This window comes from Taurulus bubalis (genome assembly GCF_910589615.1).
Source record: "Taurulus bubalis genome assembly, chromosome: 18".
In the NCBI taxonomy this organism is placed as follows: Eukaryota; Metazoa; Chordata; class Actinopteri; order Perciformes; family Cottidae; genus Taurulus; species Taurulus bubalis.
Genome location: NC_136606.1, coordinates 8526390 through 8548377, shown reverse-complemented (window position 1 = coordinate 8548377; position 21988 = coordinate 8526390). Strand labels below are relative to the sequence as shown.

The window sequence follows — 21988 nt, the reverse complement described above, 5'->3', positions numbered from 1 at the left end:
ATCCCTTCATCCAAATCCCCAGATGACCTTTCAAAAAATGGGCCTGCTTGTTAATTAGTATGTTAAAAGGAGATGATTTTATAGCATCCACAGTCAAAGCTGACAGTGAAGGTGAAGCCAGAAGTTGTGGCAGTTCGAGCCCTACAATCAGTGTACTGTATAATCAAAAGACCATGTCAAAAAATATTTGGGCAGAATAATAACCACAGGTATTACCATCCTATTAATAAAATATGACATTGGCAAGTGGAATATAAACAAGCAGATCTGTCATTCAGACTGCAAATGAAAGCACAATGCTGTGTCTGCTAACCCCGCAGAGAGGAGGCAAGATGACTATCTCTTCCGCCACTGACATTTCCAACAAGTGAGCCACGGCGTCCAATTGATTTCACCCACTCACGCATACATGACTTAGTCACGGTTATCACCAGCAGACATCGCCCACTCCTCTGAATGACAGAGGTTACAGAAGTCAACTTTGCGTGACCATCAGATATATCGGCCAGTGGGAATTTGTGGAGTAGAAAACTCTTGACTTGCCACACCAGTTTTAAAAGTCTTTTCAAATCTGAATTCATGAGTCAGCCTCAGTCCAGCTCAAAAGCATTTTTTAACCAAAGACATCACGTTCTAAATCCTCTTAAAAGCATAAACGTAGTATTTACCATGTCAGAGCAACGGCGATATCCTTCCAGCAGTGACTGAAAACAGGATCATTTCCTCCACTTGTTATTTCAGCCCTTGTAGCGCCTGCTCTGTACAACTGCCCCGTTCTGCTCCCTTCCCTTTCTGATGTAACTCACAGCGGATGCCCCCGCTTTTTTGTATGTCTGACGTTATGCATTGGTGCACGACTGTGTGCGAGACAGAGTTTTGGAGAGACAGAGACTTTGAGAATTAGGGACGTCTGAGCGAATCACAACGTTCAAACATTTTTTACTTGCAGGCTATTCCAGCAGCCTATTAGTAGAAAATACGATCCCCGAAACAGCTTTAACACTACATAAAGTTTCCATTCAGGGCTAAACAAAAATCCACATGTCCAATCTCGGCTTCCATGTCACTGCCCAGTGGCTGAAGACAGAGAAATGACACTAGTGTCCAGAGGAGATCAGACCCGACTCTACCTTCAGGAATCCTGAGAGCCTATGCAAGAAATACTCAGCAGGCCCTCACCCTATAGAACACACACACACACACACACACACACACACACACACACACACACACACACACACACACACACACACACACACACACACACACCGAATGCATGAACACATGCCCACACATTCAAATACCAATGCAACAAATATTACACTAATGAATGTTGGAATCCTTGCAGGAAGAGCAATTTGTTTTTCATCGACAAGGTGCTGTGTCGGAGTTTTAAACCACGCATTCGAGTCAAGGCCCTGCATCAAACGACAGGTCCAGACTTATACCAAGACAGATCATTTACTCGTCTTGCATGCAACGATTTGCACACACCCACCAGCGTGCAAGTATTAAGTCTTCTCGTTCACCATCGCTCTCTAACCAAATAGATAGATGCCAACTATTTGCCAATGTGACTGCACAACCATGATCTGTCAAGACTTGTTCTTTAAAATCACTTCATCAAGAGCAAAACATATTTAACCTTGGAATACTTAGATTATCCCAGAAAAACCACACACACACCCTGCATAATGAACACAAAGAGCACCCATCCACATATGCACAGTGGACAGAGCCAAGCTCACATTTCGGATGGCCCATTTATATGACACGTCCTCACATGAACCTGGTCCGTCTCCAGAGAGCGTCTCTCCTGAAAGAAATCACCTTCCAGGTCTAATTTGAGCCTCTCTGGAAGTGTATCTGAGAATGTGTGGATGTGTGTGTGGCTCCGAGCCTGTGGTCACCAAAACAAAGACGGCTTTCTTCTCTCCCGAGAAACCGGAGTCCTGCATCTTCTACATCATGTTGCACACACAGAGACGTACATATAATCTACTGGGATCAAAGGGGCTTTATTCTTGTACTGCTGAAGCTAAAGCTTTTTTCACCTTTATTCCATAACAATGTATTTTGGAGTCTTGGCTGGTTTTAAATCACAGTATTTTGTCAAGTGTCAAGTCTCCTTTTTCGTCCCATAAAACCAGCCCTGATAATGGCTTTGCTATTCATGCCTAATTAACAAGTCAGCAAAGACAACATGCGCTCCTCCACTGAGATTTATTATATCCGCTCTCCCAGAGGAGAGTTTCTGTGTGTGCAGAAAAAGAGTCAGATAATAAGGAGTGAACTGAAGTTTTCATTTAACTTGATAGAACTGCATTTCAATGTTTCTGAATTTCCTGAAAAAGTGATCAGCGTCAGTTTATTTTACACTTGGAAGTTAAATACGGACTATTTTATGTGCATATCTGTCATGCTTATTTTGTATAACTATCTATTATTTTTGTCCTCTCAATGACTTGTAGTAACATGACCTGTTTTTGACCTCTCACAGACACAATGAGAAACATTGCTCACACAGAGACGCACACACACAATTCTAAGCTCTTAGCTCTGGATGACTCAGTGATGCGATAAGTCATGAAAACTCAACTGTTAATAAACAACAGCACGCACTGATGATTATCGTGTTATATCTTCTCAACACTGAGCTGACCCGACTTTCTTTTTTTTAGCTTCCACTTTCACACCATCTGCAAAGTGTGAAGCAGCAAACTAAACCAACAGGTGAATACCTGTATACGTAAAACATGAGCCATAGTTGAGGAAGATTATGGTGTCAACCCGAGATGGAGGTGCTATGATTAACTGCAGCACATGCTTCACTTCTGTCAAGTAATCTAATTTATTACTGATTCCATTTGCTGCTGATGCCTGAAATATTTACTTTCCCACTGCATACTATTCCAGGTGTTGCCAGTCGTCTATGTCATCGTGTTTAGTAAAATATAAACCTCCTTCTCGTTCTATCTGCTGAAGATTTGTTTGAAACGTTTAGAAAAGCAAGTATGCCTTTGAGCCAAGTTGCCGCCATGCTTTGCTTTGCCCCCTAACCACACTGTGCCCCTTTGTCTCCACTGAGAAGGGCCAACTGGAAGTAAAGCACAGGAGATCAAAATAAGGTTTGAGCCAGATGCTTGCAGCCGGTCCTGTCAGTGGTGAACTCATCCCGATGTGCCTCTGTGTCTGATTTGCCTTTTGAAGTTAGGCTCATACCTTTGGCCCAAGGTGGAGTCCAGATGTCAGGCTGCATGCAAAGGTATGCAACAGATAGAGAAAACAAGGAGAACTCCCCTACTGTTTTTTCCCCCATTTGGTTCTGGGGGGGTCATGCAACTTGGAATATCTTTGTCAATATATACACATATGAACAAATGTGCCAGTGATGGCGATCCACCAAAATGAAAGATGTTCAGCAACACAAATACATAGATCTGACTGACAACAACAGTGAACACAACAGCATGCGCGTCATATCATCCTGACTGTTGACAGCACATTTTGTCCATTAAGCTTAGTGAATCATCAAAGTAAATGAGTTCTTCAACCGGGTCTAATGACTGGCATCATCTTGCTGAACAAACAAAGAATAGAAAGGATGCCAACATGCCTGAAGCCGAAGGCCTCCTTCAAGTACAAAACAAACATAAAAGACCAACCAAACAGGTAACTACTGGGAAAGATGTGACATTTGAGGGTGGAGAGCTTGCAGGCTATTCAGTAACTGACAATTAAATTCATCTCATGTTATCAGAGGCAATATAATACAAAATTAAAGCGGCGGATGTGTTTTTTTCTGCCGGTGTGGCGCTGCATAGGTGTGGACAGCCAGGGTGATACAAATAAGTCAAGGAATGTTCCTCAGGCTGCAACTACTGTATTGACAAACAGCCTTAATTGCACCCAAAGGAATGTAATGGTTTAAAGAGGTCCCAGACATTTCACCTCCATTCTCAGCAAATCTGTCAAGAAAACCTGAACATTTTAGGATCCTCCATACCGCCACCCGCCTGTTAAACCAGAGGAGCAACAATATGTCCAAAGACAGCTCTGACTTCTGTTGTTAAGAAGAGCTGCAGCACAGTACACGGAAAAGAGCTCAGACCTGATTAGCTGGTCTGATTAACACACCGGCGTTGCGTTTCTGTGCAAAATTCTGTCTGGCTTGACTCATTATCAGCAGTGATCAGAGGTAGGTCCATCAGGGCCTTCTGTCAGAGCGGCTTAACCCCCTCCCTCGCTCCCTCCCCCTCCCCACGACACTCAGGATTAGACACAGCCTTGGCGCCGCTCCACGGACCACTTGTCCTCTCAGTTGGGGTGCTGCACCCCCCAAAATCCCAACCCCCCCGCCACATAACCCCTATTAACTGGCAGGTCAACGCATGCCCGTCATTAACCTCGTGGTTCTTGTTTGTGTTACTTGCAGTAGCGTTCAAACTGTCACTGCGTGCCGAGGTGGCAGATGCTATTAAAAACAGTGCAGCTCCTGTTCTTGATGGTCAGTGGAGGAGGTTTGATGATGATTAAAAGCAGATGTTTTGCTGCAGACCTGCTGCACACAGTGTCTGGTTGTGTGATTTCAGACACAAGGTGCAATACAGGCTACGACAAAGAGGTCTTTTGTGAAAATATCACATGGGTAAAAATGTTCCAGTGTGCAATAATCTGCATGTGTGCTTACCAGATCATCCCTGTCAACTCTTGTGATACTGCATGAATACTGTGCCAAGAGTGGAAGACAAAGAATGATTATTTTTCTTTGTGCAGTTTAGTTAAAAACAACCCTCCCAAAACTCCCTCCCTATTCTTTGATCAGATCTCTCCCAGGAAGGTAATGCATGCTCGGAGCCAGTGTTATCTAGCCGACCTTGGTTCTAGGGAGCAAGAGTGTAGCAGCGCCAGGAGCCCACAGAGTGAAGTATGTGGGGGTCCGGCAAAATGTTGCAGACTCGGAGGGAGAGTTTACAGTACATCTACTGTGTATAATGACAAATGAGCAGTATTTATGTGGCTCTTTTTTCAACATGAACTGATCTTGTGCACCTTACTGGGGTTCTTACTAACTGCAGCATCAGGGATCTCTTCTGATGTGAACATTGTCCAAGGCTTCTTCTAATTTATTATTCCCAATAAAAGTTCCTTCTCTTTTTTCAACGTAAACAATATTATTATTATCATCCCCTCTACCTTCTAAATTGCGTAATGTAAAAAAGCTACATCAAAGATGTTACCATGATACAGTACTGCCATACTACGTTACCGACAATAATCAACAAATGGGGTATTACAAGACAATTGCCTACAAAAGATCATGTGTGAATGAAGAGGGAAACAATACCTTGCAAAAATGCCCACTTCCACAAATGCTATATTTGTAAAAATATGTATTTTGTAATTGAATAAAGCACATTTGTATTTATTAAATGAATGATGTGCTTTAAATTTCGAGGGCTTGCACGGCATCTTGGTTTTTTAGTACACACAGACAGCCGCTCTCAACATGTTCAACATGTGTGCCATCATTTCAATGCCAAACAACCCAAAACTGGTTTTCAAAAAAAGTGAATAAACAGAAATAAAGAAACTGCATTGTGATAAATTGAAAAATGGTCTCACCCTAAGCCAGAAATAAAAACATCTTTAGTCGTAAATTCATCTTTGAAAATCGAAAACAAATTTACTGGCACCAGAAGCAAACTGATTCTTTATTGTTCAGGTCAGGTCAGTGCATAGAAATACCTGACATCACCTTTCTTCAACACGGCATACTTGCACACACCGAATCAAATACTGTCGCTACACCGTTCGCAACAATTGCACTGGGAAGACACAGCAACCTATTTTGACTCACGCTGCTACTGTATCTGCGCTCTCATCAGCCAATGGATTATCAGTTTGGGGGTGACAGACCTGTCTGTCTGTCTGCCTGTCTGTCCGGTGCCCACAGCTGTACATGTAGACAAACCAGGGGCCTCGCAAGTCACAGCTCATCACACACGTACACTGACACACAGGCGGAAGAAGGGAATTTCTGTGTGTGGGTCTGTGATCGGTCAAGCAGTACAGTTTGTGTTCGTCAAAGCCCCTGAGCACAGAGAGAGAGAGAGAGAGGGGCGACAGGATGGGTGGCGGTCAGGCCAGTGGGATATTATCTCATCTCCCTTGGGTGGGATCCAGGTCTTTGCTGGCCTGATGAGAGGAGGAGGAAATTAAACCACTCGCTTTTGTAGTAGGTTTAAAGATCACAGAAGGATGTGAGGGAAGAATTGAGGGGTACTTTATATAAGGCTGAGTCAGTGTGTGTGTGTGTGTGTGTGTGTGTGTGTGTGTGTGTGTGTGTGTGTGTGTGTGTGTGTGTGTGTGTGTGTGTGTGCAGTCATGCTGGGAGGAGTGGGGTCATCCACTTTTCAGACTGAAGCGATATCATCTTCCCAACCTCTGCTTGACCTTGATAAATCCCCGCCTTTGTAACTCAAGCCTCCGGAGACAATTCTTTCTCACCTCTGAAGCGTGCATTGTTGCCACTGATGTTGTCTTTCCTGTATGGTCGGCACTTTTATGTCTGCGTGAGAACCTCCGTGCTGCTCTGCCCATCAGCCACTTGACTTTACTTTATGTTTTTCCTCAAAGCAGAATAAGTAATGACTCCTCCCCGGGACATTAAATGACAAACGTTTCAGTAAACATGTCCTTTTTGTTTTGTTTGATTTCATTTTCTGCCGTTAATATTAGAAGTGAACGGTTGCATTCATATTGGCACCCAGAATTAGATTACGTCAAGTACGGTCTTCAATCATTTTTTTTCATTTAGCAGCGCTGCGTTCATTTGCCAGAAATTCATGTTCAAACCAGTCTGCTTTCTGACAGCATCTTGTATTTTCTTCCCTGACATGATGAACTCAAGAGCCATCACCACTCAACTCTCACTCCCAACAGCTGAATAACATACAAGTAGTTTTATCCCAAAATCAATTTAAAAATGAACATGTCGTTCAAAATCAGCATATCAGCCCCAACAGGTCATGTTATCTCCCGTTCTTATTTAAGTGATTCAGCAGCCGAGGGAGGAACTTGAAAAAGTTTTGAAATAACACAAATAGGATTTACATTTTTATTTTGTTTTACAGCAACTCAACTATTACGAAAGAACTGTCAGATGAGTGAACCCCTTGCTAATAAGACTAGTATGTTCCAAACTAAATTACCTATGACCCCGGAATAACCCCAAACATAATTTCCTACACAAGCTCATACATAAACAAAAGAAAATCGTCCTCCTCGTGCTGCTTCTTATTGCATGCACTGAACAAATCCACCAACCATGGATACATCCAAGGTAATATGGAATCAAATTGCCAGGAAATCAGTCAATAAAACAATACATACATTTAATGCATGCCAAGAATAAGAAATCCAATAAGAACCAATACGTTATATTGAAGAGAAACCATGACAGTATCCACTACAGGTTTAATTTAGATTATGAAAGTCTTTATAAAAACTAAATTGACACTAAAACACATTTAAAGAAATATGAAATTACTAAATCTCTGATTTAAGGGTTATTGTACCACATGCCAAACATAACGTCATTGCAAAACATGTATTCATAATATCAGTAACCAACCGCGTAAATTATGTAATAGATCCATAATCGTTATCTTGCGAGATATGACACGTTGTTAGCCCCTACCTTCCGTTCACAGTCGATCATTTGCTCTGCAATTACTGCTGTATACGTTCGTGCCATCTCCTTCGGGTTATGGGGAGCTGCTGCAGGTATATGAGATTCTACTTCCAGGGTGAATTACTGCCGACCACCTCACGGCGTCCATCGAACTAAACATCGGTGAAGTGAAGGGATCACTTGCGGTTGAAGACGTTTCCCCCCCCTTCTCTCTCCTAATAAAACTCGTGCGTCCTAATAAAAGTTTTGCTATTGCTTCTTAGTGAAGTTTGCAGCACCTGACACCCGCCGGCGTGCACTCTGCTGCAGCACAAACCCTCCCGGGCGGACTACACTTTGCTTAAAAGCGCAATAACCCGTGCATTCGTGCGGTAGTACGCACAATGGCACGCAACGGCTGGACTGCGTAAAAAGGAACAGCAAAGTTTCCGACTGTCGGCTCTCCTACCTTTTCACTGCCTCTGCCCGGGCGTCGGTGAGACAAGTTTATTCCGTCTGTATGTAAACTTTACTTCTATTCCTCGGCGGAGCCATGCCTCGAGACATTCTTCAGATCCATCGCCTGTTCTGCAGAGCCGCGTCCCCGCTCACACACACACACACACACACACACACACACACATAGGCTGCACAGCGCTCGCGCAGCCAGCTCGCTCCAGCAGGCACCTACACGTAAACTGAGCCCCTCCAGCGGTGACATCACGACTCACTATGGCAACTCTGACTCCACCCCAGTTCAGAGCTGAATTTACCTGTCAGACTACCTCAAGCTCACAACAAACTCTTCCCTCCATTTCCCTGCACAGATCTTCCATAGATACTTGATGGCGTGATGGTAAAATATCTCTCTCTCATTCATACATACATACATACATACTCACACAAAAACACAGTTGAGTTGATAGGTTTGGAGCAACATAACAGAGCATCCCTGCTGACGGATATTACCCATGCAAATGGGAAGAGTTCACGACCACTTCCTGGCGAAAAGGGTTCACTTTGCATGTGTGCAGGCTGTGTGGGCTGGTCTGAGAGCAGCACACAAAATTCCTCCTGCACAATGCCTCGTACCACTGCCTGGAGCTCCCCTGTGGCTCAGTGCCAATCTCATCATTACCTCAATTGTTTTGGCTACAAAGCCAGCTTGCCCCTCCCTTTTGTCTCCTCTGACCCAGAGCAAACAAGCAGACAATGACCAGGTGAGCCGAATGTCCTGGTCGTGACTCCCTCTGTGTCACCCCCTCCCCCCATCACGTTACTTGACTTCAAAAAGACTTTACGATGAGTAAATGCTCCAAAACAACATTAAGACGTGGATACTTAATACGCCATACTGTCGTATATAATAAACAAAGCAGTCTGAAGCTATAGACAAGTCTAATTATGGCAAAACGGGCGTGAGAGTGTGCAGACAATTCACACTCTTCACATGTTTTCTACTCCTTCACAAAAACACTACATTACGGTTTCACAGCAGCTGTGGGAGGGAAACGTGACAGGCAGATTTATAGGATCGACTTCACATTTAACCTGCGGCAAAAAAGGGAGAGGAGAAAATAGTTTTGCTGCAATGTTACTTCAGTCTGCAGAGGAACATAACAATACCTCAATGTGACCATATAAGAGCACTTAGAAGTTCACATGTGAGTCTGTCATGAACAGCATTATGCATCTTGTAATGTGTATTAACATGTTGTACCTTGTTTGTCTAATCTGGATACAAACTGCAGTTTATAAACAACGATGTGCCATCGTACAGGGGGATATGTGGCAGATTCCTTTGATGCTAAGCTAACCGGCTGCTAGCACCAGCTACATATTTAGCGTACAAACTTCAGAGTGGTATCTACTCTTCCAATTCTTCGCAAAAAAGGGTTAGGTTGTCTATTTATTTGAGTTATAGTTGTATCGCATATGAATTGGCGGATGTAGGATGAATTAGTGTCAGATTAAATTGAACAATAATGTGAAATTATAGTAAATATAGCTGCTGCAGTGGGTATTGGCAAATAAAATATATTAAAGGAAACAAAGCATGAAAGACTATATTGAACAGACAGGTATTGTACAGACTTCAAGGAATAAATAATCATTAGACATTTTACACTCACAACAGCTGCTTCCATCTAGAAACAAGGTGGATGGAGTTTGCAGGCCGTAAAACAAAAACAATGCCCTGAAAGATGCTAAAACGTCCGTGGTAGCTCTGTGAGTTATCATTTGATTCATTTTTTTATATTCATACTAAAACAAACGACAACATTGCCTCTCTCAACCCACTGACCTGCTCTCGCAGCCTTTCCTGGTGACCCATGATCGCTGAGGCATGATGGGGGTATTTCTGCTTCAGATGCTCCAGGAAGGCCTCCCTCTTCTTGTCCATGTCTGGCGGCTGCATAGCCAGGATCTCTCGAGAGCCGCGGGCTCCTCCTAACGTGTGCCTACGAGGGACAGTGCGGCTGCCTTTGGCGTCCCCTTTTGAAGGGGCCGTCCCATTTGGGGAGGCCTGTCTGCGGCTCACGTGCTGGGCGTCCTCCGAGGAGGTTACCTTCAGGTTGCTCTTGCTTTGTTCTGAGGGGGCAGAGGGGACAGAGAGGCAAAGGGTCAAAACAGATGTGCTGTGCTGATGTTTTGACAGCAAGGACGTGTGTGTGTGTGTGTGTGTATGTTGTCATTCCAGAGGTCATGAAGAGGGCACATCAGGGCAAATTCAACCATCTGAGACCTAACACTTGAAACAAGTGGATGTAATTCAGACTGTGAGCTCTGCTCTTTTATTATACTCCATTCAAGAAAGTAAATAAAGATCAAACTAACAGACTCCATATGCACAATCATGTTAATATTCTCTCCAGAAGCAACGCCGAAATAAACATATGCCGTTGACCCAGTTCATTATATATTCATGCTGTTTTACATCGGCACTAAATCCATAATTTAACCTGACAATATAAAAGCCAAGGATATCCGTTAATGTAAGAACACAAATGGAAAAACTCAGAAACGTTATCCAAAGCATCTGTTTATGCATCCAGAGCCTTGCAAAAAAGTAAAAATGAGCAAAGACTGCTTGATACAATACATTTAATTGAAGGTTGACATTTTAATGAAATTTGTTTTGAAGCAAATGTCTTTTGTTACTTTTTAGGAAGGCTTGAGCCATACTTAAACTGCACTTGGCAAGTTGATCCCTTTCATCACATACACAAATACTTTCTTAAACAAAAGAGGTGTTGAAGATGGATATTTTATTTTAGGGAAGAATAAATACAACCTCTTTAGGCACAAAAACATTGTCGGACTCTGCTATCTTATTAAATCAATCAGTGCCCGGGGAATAAATAAATAATCCATCAATCTGACATCTTTCCTGTGAGATTCTGCAAGAGAGGAGTTGAGAGGAGAATAGAAGAGAAGAGAAGAGAGAATATGGATGGAAGCAAAGCAAGCCTTGTTTTCTAGACAGCCAGGCAGAGCTATAATGTGTACCTTTCAGAGGGTAATGACGGAAAATAAAGGACCTCTTATTGAGTTCAGCTCGTCAACAGTTGAAGATGGATATTTCAAGTGATTTTCCACTATCGTGGGTTGTTTAATATGGCTTTTCTTTTCTTTTTTGAAAGCATGCTGTGTGCTTGTCAAAGACATGCTGGGATTGAGAGGGAGGTAATGTAATCTACAGCTTTCACCTGGAGATCATGTAGAAAAAAACACACAAAGAAAATACTCAAAGTGGTGGAGAGTCAAGATTAAGCTTCGTCACCAGCCCCATCAGCCCAAACCCCCACACCTCTCAAGTTCAGAGCTGCAGTAGTCTCATGTACTTCCAATCCTATTTTTAACTCCCAAACAGTTTCCCCACTGCTAACCAAATTACACTCAGCAGACAGAACAGACTCAAACCTCTAAAGGATCAGAATTAATTTGCGGGTGGCACGTCAGAAAGCTCATTACCTTCGCCAAGTGAACAATCTCTGTCTTCATCTGCTATTTCCTCTTCCATTGCACTTTAGGATCAACACACGCAGCGGCGGTGAAGGAGTAAGACTCGGGGAATCAGCTAACGGCTTGCTTAGAGATTCCAGACGTGGCTCACGTGGAAAAAGGGGGCTTGAGATAGGCCCTGCCCCGCAGCCCCAGGATAGACTGGTGGGGATTTAGAAAGTCAACTGCATTCCAGGACCCAGAGCGACTAGCCCCTCGCCCTCAGGCTAAAAGCTCTTCTGCTACCATGGAGCGGTCATAGGCTGAATGTAAATGTGTCTGAGAGAGACAGGCAGTATAAAGAGCATTGCAGAAGGAGATACAGACAACAAACACATCTTAAAACTAGACTCTGAGAACTAACAGGTGTCAGTCAAACTGTCTGACACACATACTGTTTACACACACACACACACACACACGCACACAGCCATACACACCGTCTATTCTTTATCAGGTCTTTGTTTGCAAGCTGTCTCTTGTTTAACTCTCAATCCCCACAGAGGGGCCCACCAGACACTAGCATGCATCCAAATGTGTCATAACCTACTTCTGAGCCACATCCAAACTGCTCTCAGCACATGGCAGCCAGCTAATATGAGATGGAGTTATCTGATCAACACCACTGTCTCAGACAAGTAACTGTCCTGCAGGCGGTGTTGTTTCCAATTAGGAACCTCGCAGGAGACATCAGTCTTTGTGTTTGTTGCTTCTTCAGGGTTTATTAAAAGCAACACTGTCCTATTTGCCTGACAGTTAGCAAACATGCTCTCGCCGACTATATATATTGTGCAAACGTGCTAGCACATAAACGTCTAGAGCCGACATATATATATATATATATATATATATATATATATATGTGTGTGTTTATGTAAAGGAAGACACAGGGGGGGCTGTGAGTCTGCATGAGATCATTTCATACAGCTGCTGATGTAAGTGACCTGATCTAAATGTGCAAGAAGAAGGCGCAAATTGTCATACCTTAACAGGAAAACGTGAGGGGATCAATGGCCTAGTTTGTGGGCCATGTAATTGAAAGTGGTGGGGTGAGCGCATGAACAAACACAATGCTGCAGCTGACGGACGATGTCTAACATATGGAGACAAGTCTGCTTCCACCCACTGTCTGCTCTCACCCACTCACGTGCTCAGGCTCCCAGCCACAATAGGCAGACAGTTAACTGGCCAATAGACAGGGATCATGTCATTATACTGCGGCACTGAGTTAGCGCCATGCTATGCTAACACTCTTTACATAGTTATGCTCATTCAACTCTTAAGAGTTTAAAGGTAATTTCCTTTTTTTTTGTTGCTCAAGCTTCACCTCAAGCCACCTCATCTCCTTCTGCATATATTAGTAAATTCCTACGTTTCCCAGAACTGTACGCAACACGACCCAGAGAGCAGGCTTGAACATGCTCAACAGTGGCTATATGAGCAGATGGATAGAGCAATAACAACTATCCTCTAGTTTTTGCTTTTGCTTGAACAGTTACATAAAGTATTTGACAATATAAAGTTCAAAGTCAACTCATAGAGCGTCAAACATGGTCAACTGAAATTCTTGAGTTTTCATCACAGCCATGGCAGCCAGAGCAGTTAGTGTCAGTGTTTCTGTCCTGACAACGACACGCACATCATCACACCCAACCAAGAGGTCAGCCTTCAGCCAGACCTCAGTCATAATTAAAGCAGCTCTTCCAAACCAAGAATTACACTCTGTGGTCTTAACAACCCGCCTCGATGCACTTTTACCATCAGCATTTCTGGCCCCAAAAAACACTTGCAGAGGGTCACAAAAGTGAATTGTGTCTTGGCCCAACAAATTTTCCCCTGGGGATGAATAAAGTATCTATCTATCTATCTTAAGAACGTCGCGCTCTCTTTCACAGCTGCCAGTGCTGAATAAATGGCGGTCCCCTCAGTTGAACAACACCATGAAACACCGGCCCGTGAGCACCCAGGTCTGATGAGGAGCGGGGCCTCCTGCTGTTTGCAGTTACTTTCTGCTTGTCACTTATTTATGGAGGAATGTATCCCTGTGCGCACTCCCACTCTCCCCTACTATTACGGTCCCATAACTATGCAGTTAGACACAAAGCCCTGTTGTGTGCAATAAAAGCAGGGCTCACATAACGATACCCTGAAGCCATGAATAGTGATACACATAACAACGCTGGTCCACTGAGGCTCCGACTGTATTTTTATTAGGTAGAAGTTATCGGGATATCACATGATCCGTTCAAGTGGAACTGAGCCCTGTGTACAAAATGTATCTTATTTGAATGTGATAAGAATACATTAAGCTTCAATACACTGATATAATGTCCAGTATAGCGTGATTTGGACTGAGACTTTAAATCTTGTTTGAAAAAAAAAATGCTGCCAGGGGGATGAAATAATAATGGCTCACTAAAAGATGTCTACTCAAACCGGTTGGTCCATCGCTTTGGTCCAGACGGAAATACCTTCACAAATATCCCATGACGTTTCCTTTTGCATCACCATGAGTTGGACTTTGCGGTTTTTAATACATTCTTGACAACTATGAGATGCATTGTAGTGGTGGGAATTACAAATCACTTTCATTTGAATCTTTTCATTCAGTTCAGTTAAAATATTCAGAGTCACTGATTATATAATTATGCAAGCTTTTTTCAAATATAATTAACCGCATGTTAGCATGCACATAATAGCATTTAGCTCAAAGCACTCTGTCAACTACGTCCTAAAATAAAATAGGGAACTATTGGCTATGTGTTTCAAAAACATCTTGAAGTACATCTTTTAGCAAAGTGAAATAGTCTAATTTCATCCATTTGTTTTACAACAAGAATTATGGCTTGTTAAACTGCTAAAAAACTGACAACATATTTACCCAGCATCTTTGTTTTCCCATCAGCTGTCCTTGCTGTCAGACCGAGACCACCTGATTCCGTGCCCTTCACTTATCTGGTTACTCTCTTCCGCCCACAGTCAGCGCTGCACACTGACCCTGCCAAGCTAAGAGGAGAAGGCTAAAGTGTGAGCGTCTGTGGAGGTGACCCGCTCAAAGCCCACAGAAAAAGACGCGGATTTCTACACCGACCTGTCACTGATTGCTGATCTGACAGATAAGCTCCTTCCGTGCAGGTAACTGACACCAAAGTTCCAAAAATGCCCCCGCATTGCAGACTGGCCACATTTTTCACAACAAAACACACACACACACACACACACACACACACACACACACACACACACACACACACACACACACACACACACACACACACAGGAAATATTTCACTTTCAATCTGGGTATCTGTTTCACTCTTTGCATGTTCAAGTCATAAAAAAATAAAATTTTCAAGGATGTCGACACTTGAGAATTTTGCACACAATGGGAAAAACACGCCACACGTGTGAAAGTGATTCTTTACAAAGAGAAAGGTGAAATAGGAACCTTTAGGTGGGAGGGATTTCATTTCTAGTTTCTCCTCAGGCTCGCTGCCAAGGAAAATTGTCCGCATATGGAATCCACCAATCAGAGAGCATCGTGAATGAGGAGACCTTTACCCCCCAAGTCCTCCCCTCCGAAAGACCGTGGGTCAGTGCTGCTTTGTTTTGATTTTTGGGAGGTTGATTATATGACTTTCAGGTCACAAAGTCACGATTCCTGGAGGACAGCAGGCTGCTATTTTGTCTTGTTATGCTGTATTAGCACAGAACTGGCCTTAATGAATTCAATATGGTTGTCAAATAATTCAGAAATTCTTGCTCTTCTTAACAAAAAAAACGCCCACTCCTACATATTTCTTCATGGTTGAACCACATCCTTCTCCTCTCTCTGTGTTTACGTGACCTGTTGATTCAAGAGTGAAGTCCACAATGCGCATGTGTGCTGTGAGAGGATTCACCCGGAGCCCACCGGCACTGTTATACTATGAACTACAGCAACAGATACCATCAGCTCTGAACTGTCTCCTCACTATAGCTGTCCCAAAAAAACTGTCCACTCCCTCAGGAATAAAATACCACGAAATAAAGCACCACACATGAATTATACACAATGAAGCTGACAAATTAACCCTCATTAGTGGCTAAAAAAGTTCTGTAACTCTTGACTGCTCAGCACATGACTGGATTTCCCCCTGCTACTTTAAATCTCTTCTTCGTCTTTATCTTCACCATCTTTCTGCCTGTCTTTCCCACCTTGTATCCCCTTAATGAGACATCTCCCGGCTGCCCTGCAACTGTTAATGAGCATACGTCCCCACCCTGTTGGCTTAGACCACCGCAACATCTGTCTCAGATCAGACTTGTGGACACCCACGGCTCTGTGGTACACACACTGATTGTGATGCACGTCTCAATTAAGATACACATGCGTATGTGTGGATACAGTAAGAATGTGTGTATGCGTGTAGTCAGACGCACAGGCCCGTCCGGACTTTCCGCTCTGGTGAAGCTTTATAAACAGACAGGGCTGCCAACTTGACACGGCACTCAGCCAAAAGATATGAGTTACAGACATGTGGTCTGGTGTGCAAGTGTCAGTGTCAGTGATGGGAATAGTAGCAGTGGTGGGGTGAGCAGATGTGCTATCAAAACAGCGATGGAACTGCAGAGAATTTGACAGCCTAACATTGCAAAATAAAGGTTAAACACATATGTATCACACAGGGGACTCCTAGTGTGAGGTTCTTAACTGTAGCTGGGCTCAATGAAGCACGACAAATTGATTTTATTTGTGGAATTGCTCATCCTAAGACTTGTAGATCTTTAACTAAAGTGAAAAGTTAACACCTTTACTGAATAGACTCCAACTTCGAAAAGGTTTGACTCATTGGACCAGGGGAAATCACTCTTTACAAGCCTGCAAATAAATAGTTTTGCTCTGCCTCCCTCATCCCTCCTTCCTCTGCCTTTTTTCTCCAGCTATTGTAAACAAGCTAACAGGAGCTGAGAGAGGAGCCATCGGCAGAGCGGGCTTGTTAATTCTGATTCTTGCTGTTAAGACAGCCAGAGGACAACTCAAACAAACAGCTTCGTTTATTGGCCAGCTCCACTCATCAGCACAGACGCTGTGCCTTTCTACCCCTCTCTGACGCACATCTGGCCCGGATCAATCAGTTGTTGCTGTATGTTTGAGATGCACTGCACTTTCATCACACCAGGGGGTGCTGTGGAAGATGCACCGGGCATGATGTGGAACCATTAGGGGGGATTTGTGTGTGTGTGTGTGTGTGTGTGTGTCAGTGTGTGTGCACGTGCGTGTGTATGTGTGTGAAAGAGACTACAAGAGGAAAGTGTGTTTGTGTGGCTCCTCAATCTTGCACAAGGAAGTAAGCTCCAGCATATTTCCTTTGTCGTTTATTAACCGAGACACTAAGTGCTGCTTAATGAACCGCTGTGTTTGTTAGTGTGTCTCTCTGTGTGTGGGTGTGCACACAAGCGCACATGTGTTTGCCAGTAAACCCCAGCAGTGTGTACACTTCATTAACTCGTGGCTAGAGTAGGTGTAAGTCAACCTAGACACCGGCTCAGATGTCTACGGGTCTCCCTTGACTACCGTCACTGGGCCAACAGTGAGGCCAGTGGCGTCCTAAGGGGGAGGCACCAGTTGCAGCTGGGAAAAGGACATCATGGTACCTCTTCTCCCCTGAGTCAGAGAAACTTTTTCTTTGAAATCTGATTCAGTGCGGGTCATGCACTGCAACTTTTCCGAGGACCAAGAAGCTCCCGAGGACATCCGCCCTGAACTCTCTCCCTGGATAACCGATAAGAGTGCACTGGGCTAGAAACTATTTCATTGCAGTTCATTTAATCCCACCAAGTCCCCGGTGGGAGTGACTCATCTGTTTAACAGCCTACCGAGTGTGACTAGGGCTGGGTATCATTTACATTTTTTCACCCTAGTGCCGATTCCGTATTTGAGTTTCAATACCAATACAGTATGATATTTTTTTGCCAGGCGAGTGACAGGCATGGCAGTTGTTACATTACATTTCCTCAAACCATAGAGGTAAATATTAGAATTGCCACTCAGAAACACGCTATACAATTTAACTCCACCACAAAATACAGCCTCCAGTTTGGATATAAAGCTGAATAAACACCTCAACACAAAAACTGATCATTCTAACATCCATGCAGGGCTGTAGTATGCATGCAGACTAATGGCTAGGTGGTTAACAAAATATCAACTGACTATTTTGTGGAGGATTGATTCTTTAAGCCTGTATCTGCATGGGACTCTGTCTATGGGATCTGCCTATGGACTCGCAGTACAGACTGTGTCCATCAGCCAGCAGAATGTTGCCTGTTGGTATTCATATAGTATACATAACAGGAAACTGCAAGTGAGAAAAAGTTGAATTCTCAGGCCTCTCTCCAACTGTGTGCTTGTTGATAAGATATCTCCTATCTATTTTGGCAAGTTCTCTCTGTCAACAAATTCAAAACAAGTGCACACAGCAGAAATGCACTTGTGATACCAACATACATACAAAAAGGCACATAAACACAAGCACATACAGTATGCCTCCAGTAAATGAAAAGTACGGTTTACCTAAAATACCAAGGAAGGCATCTGCTCGTCTTATCTGGTGATAATTAGATGGTGAAAGACAGACGTCGATGAAGACGCACTAGAGATTTCACAGCAAAGTTCTCAGCAAATTTAAGCAGCTTTGGTCCCTTTTGCTGCAGCGAGTTAACTATGCGTTCAGCCTACATATGCCTTTCAATATGCCTGCTCTCTCACAAGTTTATAAAAAAGTGATTGCGCTGCAAGTGACTCTCTTCATAGTGATAAGCAGCTTAGGTCCTGGACTGGGCCAGTCAGTCAATGATGTGTTTCTCACTTTTCCCTCCCTGCACTGCCTATTCTCCTTCTCTCCTGTTTCCTCTGCATGCTAGCACAGCATAACTAACATAAACGTAAAGTGTATCACTACACAATAGCTCAGGAAAGTCTTAATAAATCAAATGATGAAAAAAAAAAATCTGCCATTGTAAATGTACTGAATTTATATCAAAATGTACAGCTCAAACACCTAAAAACTGCACTGCTCCGCTTGTGTTACACTGTCCAAGTGTCTCCAACTGTGTGCGTCAGAGAGCTGATGAAACTGAGTGGCTGCATGAGGTCCTGCTTTGGAGCGGTGAGTGCTGCTGGAGCTGATAAGTGATGCAGGTGGTGGAGGGATGTGAAATAGGCCCCGTTCTGGGGGAGCCACTCTGAGAATCCTGGGAACAGTAGTGCCTCTGTCCCAGTCTTTATCTGTGAAACCTGCTGTGTGCTGTCCGTGAGTCTATGGCTGTGTGTCCCAGTGTAGATGTGTGCGTATGTGTGGGTCAGTGGGTGGACTGCTTCCAAGCTTAAGGCTCTGTGGAAGCAGAAGGAGCTGAAAGGTTTGTAAATGTGGCCAGACCTATTCAAATGCATGCATAAACTGAAATGGTGTAGGTTACGTGCAACCCACCCTCCCTCCTCAACCCTCAGTGTAAAAAAAACAGAATGTTTGAGAACTGTAGTCACTGAAGATTTTCAAGAACTGTCAGAGCATATTACTTAGTTGAATCACAAGAATGCAGAGGATCAACTTGGTGGAAAGAAACAACACAAGCTTTATTATAGTGTGGTTGCAGCAACTTTCCCATTTGAGAGGAGGAGAAAAAGTGAGTGCCTGCCAAGTTTAATAGTTTAATCACATTGGGGCCATAATGCACAGCAAGGTCACGGGTGTATGGATGGCAGAGGAGTGTGTGGGCACAAGTCTAACTGCGCAATGCCAGTGATTGATTTTACCCTGTGCACATGAAATAGTTACCTGGCATCATATTGTCTCCTAGTGTTATTGGCCTCTGTACTGTAATCAACCCCTACTCCCTGCAGCACAGCAGGCTAATTTAAAGGCCTGAACCATAACAATTGAAGAGTGGATGCAACAGGAAAGGTATTGGGATTATTTATGACGGAGACAACTAAAGTCACAACTTTAAAGCAGCTGTAACCAATGTATTTATAGTTACAATGGATCAAACGACTACATGTAATGTGGGGTCAATTGACGTGACAAGACTTTTTGGGATTCTCATCAGCCTTGTTTCTAGATGCAGGTGGCCTCTGTGCCACCCCAGCACCAGAGAACATTAGCGAGTGAACATAATGGGGGCATTTAACAGCTAAAGAGATCATATTTCCTACAGGAGTTAGTGGAAGACAGAGCTAAAAGGAGACTGGAAATAAAACTTGTATCGGAAGGCCTTCAAATGTTGGATGTTAATAAGAAATATAAGAAAGTGATATGGCCAGGACAATGTCAGGAAGCCGCAAATAAATGTTCACTGTTCACATAAATGTTAAAGCTGGTGGTTGTCCAAATGTGTTGGTGTGTGTGTGTCCAATAACAGCTATGTGTCCACCTATAATGAATGTCTACCGGCTCATTCCTTCTTCGGCGACACAGACAATGCTGTCAAAGTCTTCTTGATGTCCCAAGGACATTTTATATTTTACTTTAGCTGTGCAAAGTGATAAAAAAAAGGCCACTGTTACAGTCATTAAAGGCAACAGTCAGAGCTGATTTAAAATGTCCCAGTGGCATGACCTTCCTGGCTTGAAATTGATGCTCAGCCCGGTTTGGTCCGTAACAAACACGGTAAAGTAGAAACTGGTCTATTCATGTGGACAGGCACAAAGAAGTTCCTTCAAGTGTTGTTAAGTTAGTTAAATGCTAATTCCCTTCGGGCTATATGTACATGGCTCTGTCCCCTTTGAAGGAGCCAGCTATGTTTACCCTTTGATCTGTGGCAGAGGCAGGAACTGGTCTGAAATATATTTGTTTTAACACACAAGTCTAAAAATAACCGCAGGACAAAGCGCACAAGACACAAAGGATCAGCTATTTGAGAGGAGGAAAAGACATTTTCAGAGATCCGACTTTCAGCCTAAGGAGCTGGCCAGACTGCATCAGCCTCGAGCTTTCTGATTGGTTACTAATGACATCATCCCCAGGGCCAGTCTCCCCCCTCCCGCCCGACGATGTCATCAGTGCTGAAGCATCTCAGTGATGTAATGCAGGGAGGTACTCAAGTAGCACCCCTTCTTTTTTCCCTCTCTCCTCTCATCCTGCCTCTTCTTTCTCATTCCTCTCTCCGTCTTCATCTTTTCATTACGCCCCTTCCGCTCATCAGCTGCACCCAGATAAAAAATCCCTTCCCACCTGTTTATTAGCACTCTGATACAGGGCACAGAGGTTTACAGTTAAGCACGGAGCAATTAAGAGCTCTTAAATGGCTCCGAAAAAAAGACAAGGAGGATTGACGGGGGGAGAGCATTTACATTTCCTAATCCTGTCTGTGTCCTGCAGCTGTAATTAAAATATGGATCAGAGATGAGAGGTGTGACTAAAGACGTGAACATCCAGGTGGGCCTGACGTCATTAAGTTAGTTATAACTGCACAAGCATCATTCTGGAGATTTAGATATATGCAACTACAAGACAGAGTGTAATGGGTTAGCTTTCCTTTTGGATGCAAAATATAACTCACATGAAATGGCACAGAAATACTTCACCATAATGTGTACAGTCCAACATCTGAGTGTTATGTCAGTTTGTTCCTCTTTGATTTATTCAGACCATTTCATCTTTTGGCTAGGCCCTCACATCTGTTTTTTAATCACAATTTGTGAGTGACTGAGTGTGTGTGTGTGTGTGTGTGTGTGTGTGTGTGTGTGTGTGTGTGTGTGTGTGTGTGTGTATGTGTGTGTGTGTGTGTCCTGGGCAAACATCCAGAGCTCAAGCGGATTAGCAAGGGGACTCTACCCTGATCAAAGCAGCACAGAATCCAGCTTACTGGGACATACTGTGTAACACATAACCCCCATGGAAATGATACTTTAGATGCTGCAAACCCATGCTGTGTAGACCTCCAACTGCAATGCAGTTCCCTTAAAATGGAACATTTCTTAAATGTCTTTCCTATCGTGTAGATAACATTTTTGGGGAGAGGAAAAACTTTCGAACGGAGATGAAAATCAGAGAACTGACACTCAAACTAAGTGCTGTCATGTAGTGTGAAGTATGCAGCTGCTCCATAGAAGCTGTACTGGTTAATAGTCCAAAGAGAAAGTACCGGTTGTTTTCTTGAAAAACACCAAGCAGAGAGTCCCCTGGTGGCACGGAAATATTCTTGGTTTAGAGTTTACAGCAACACGCACACAAAAAAGAAATGAAGCCCAATACAGCAGAAATAATATTTTCACATGCTGGTCATAGAGAGAATAATAAAGTATGCAACGCAGTGGGTTTATAG

General features: G+C 43.4%; 1 protein-coding gene across 1 annotated transcript in view; it reads right to left on the bottom strand.

Annotated features, from left to right (window-relative positions):
- kiaa1217 (KIAA1217 ortholog) overlaps positions 1-10109 on the bottom strand; it is a 41150-nt gene extending 31041 nt beyond the window's left edge. The window contains exon 1 of the mRNA XM_079234548.1: positions 9981-10109. Coding sequence (XP_079090674.1) covers positions 9981-10094 — 114 coding nt within the window. The 5' untranslated portion in view covers positions 10095-10109. The remainder of the gene's footprint in view (positions 1-9980) is intronic.
- Positions 10110-21988: the final 11879 nt, after the last annotated feature.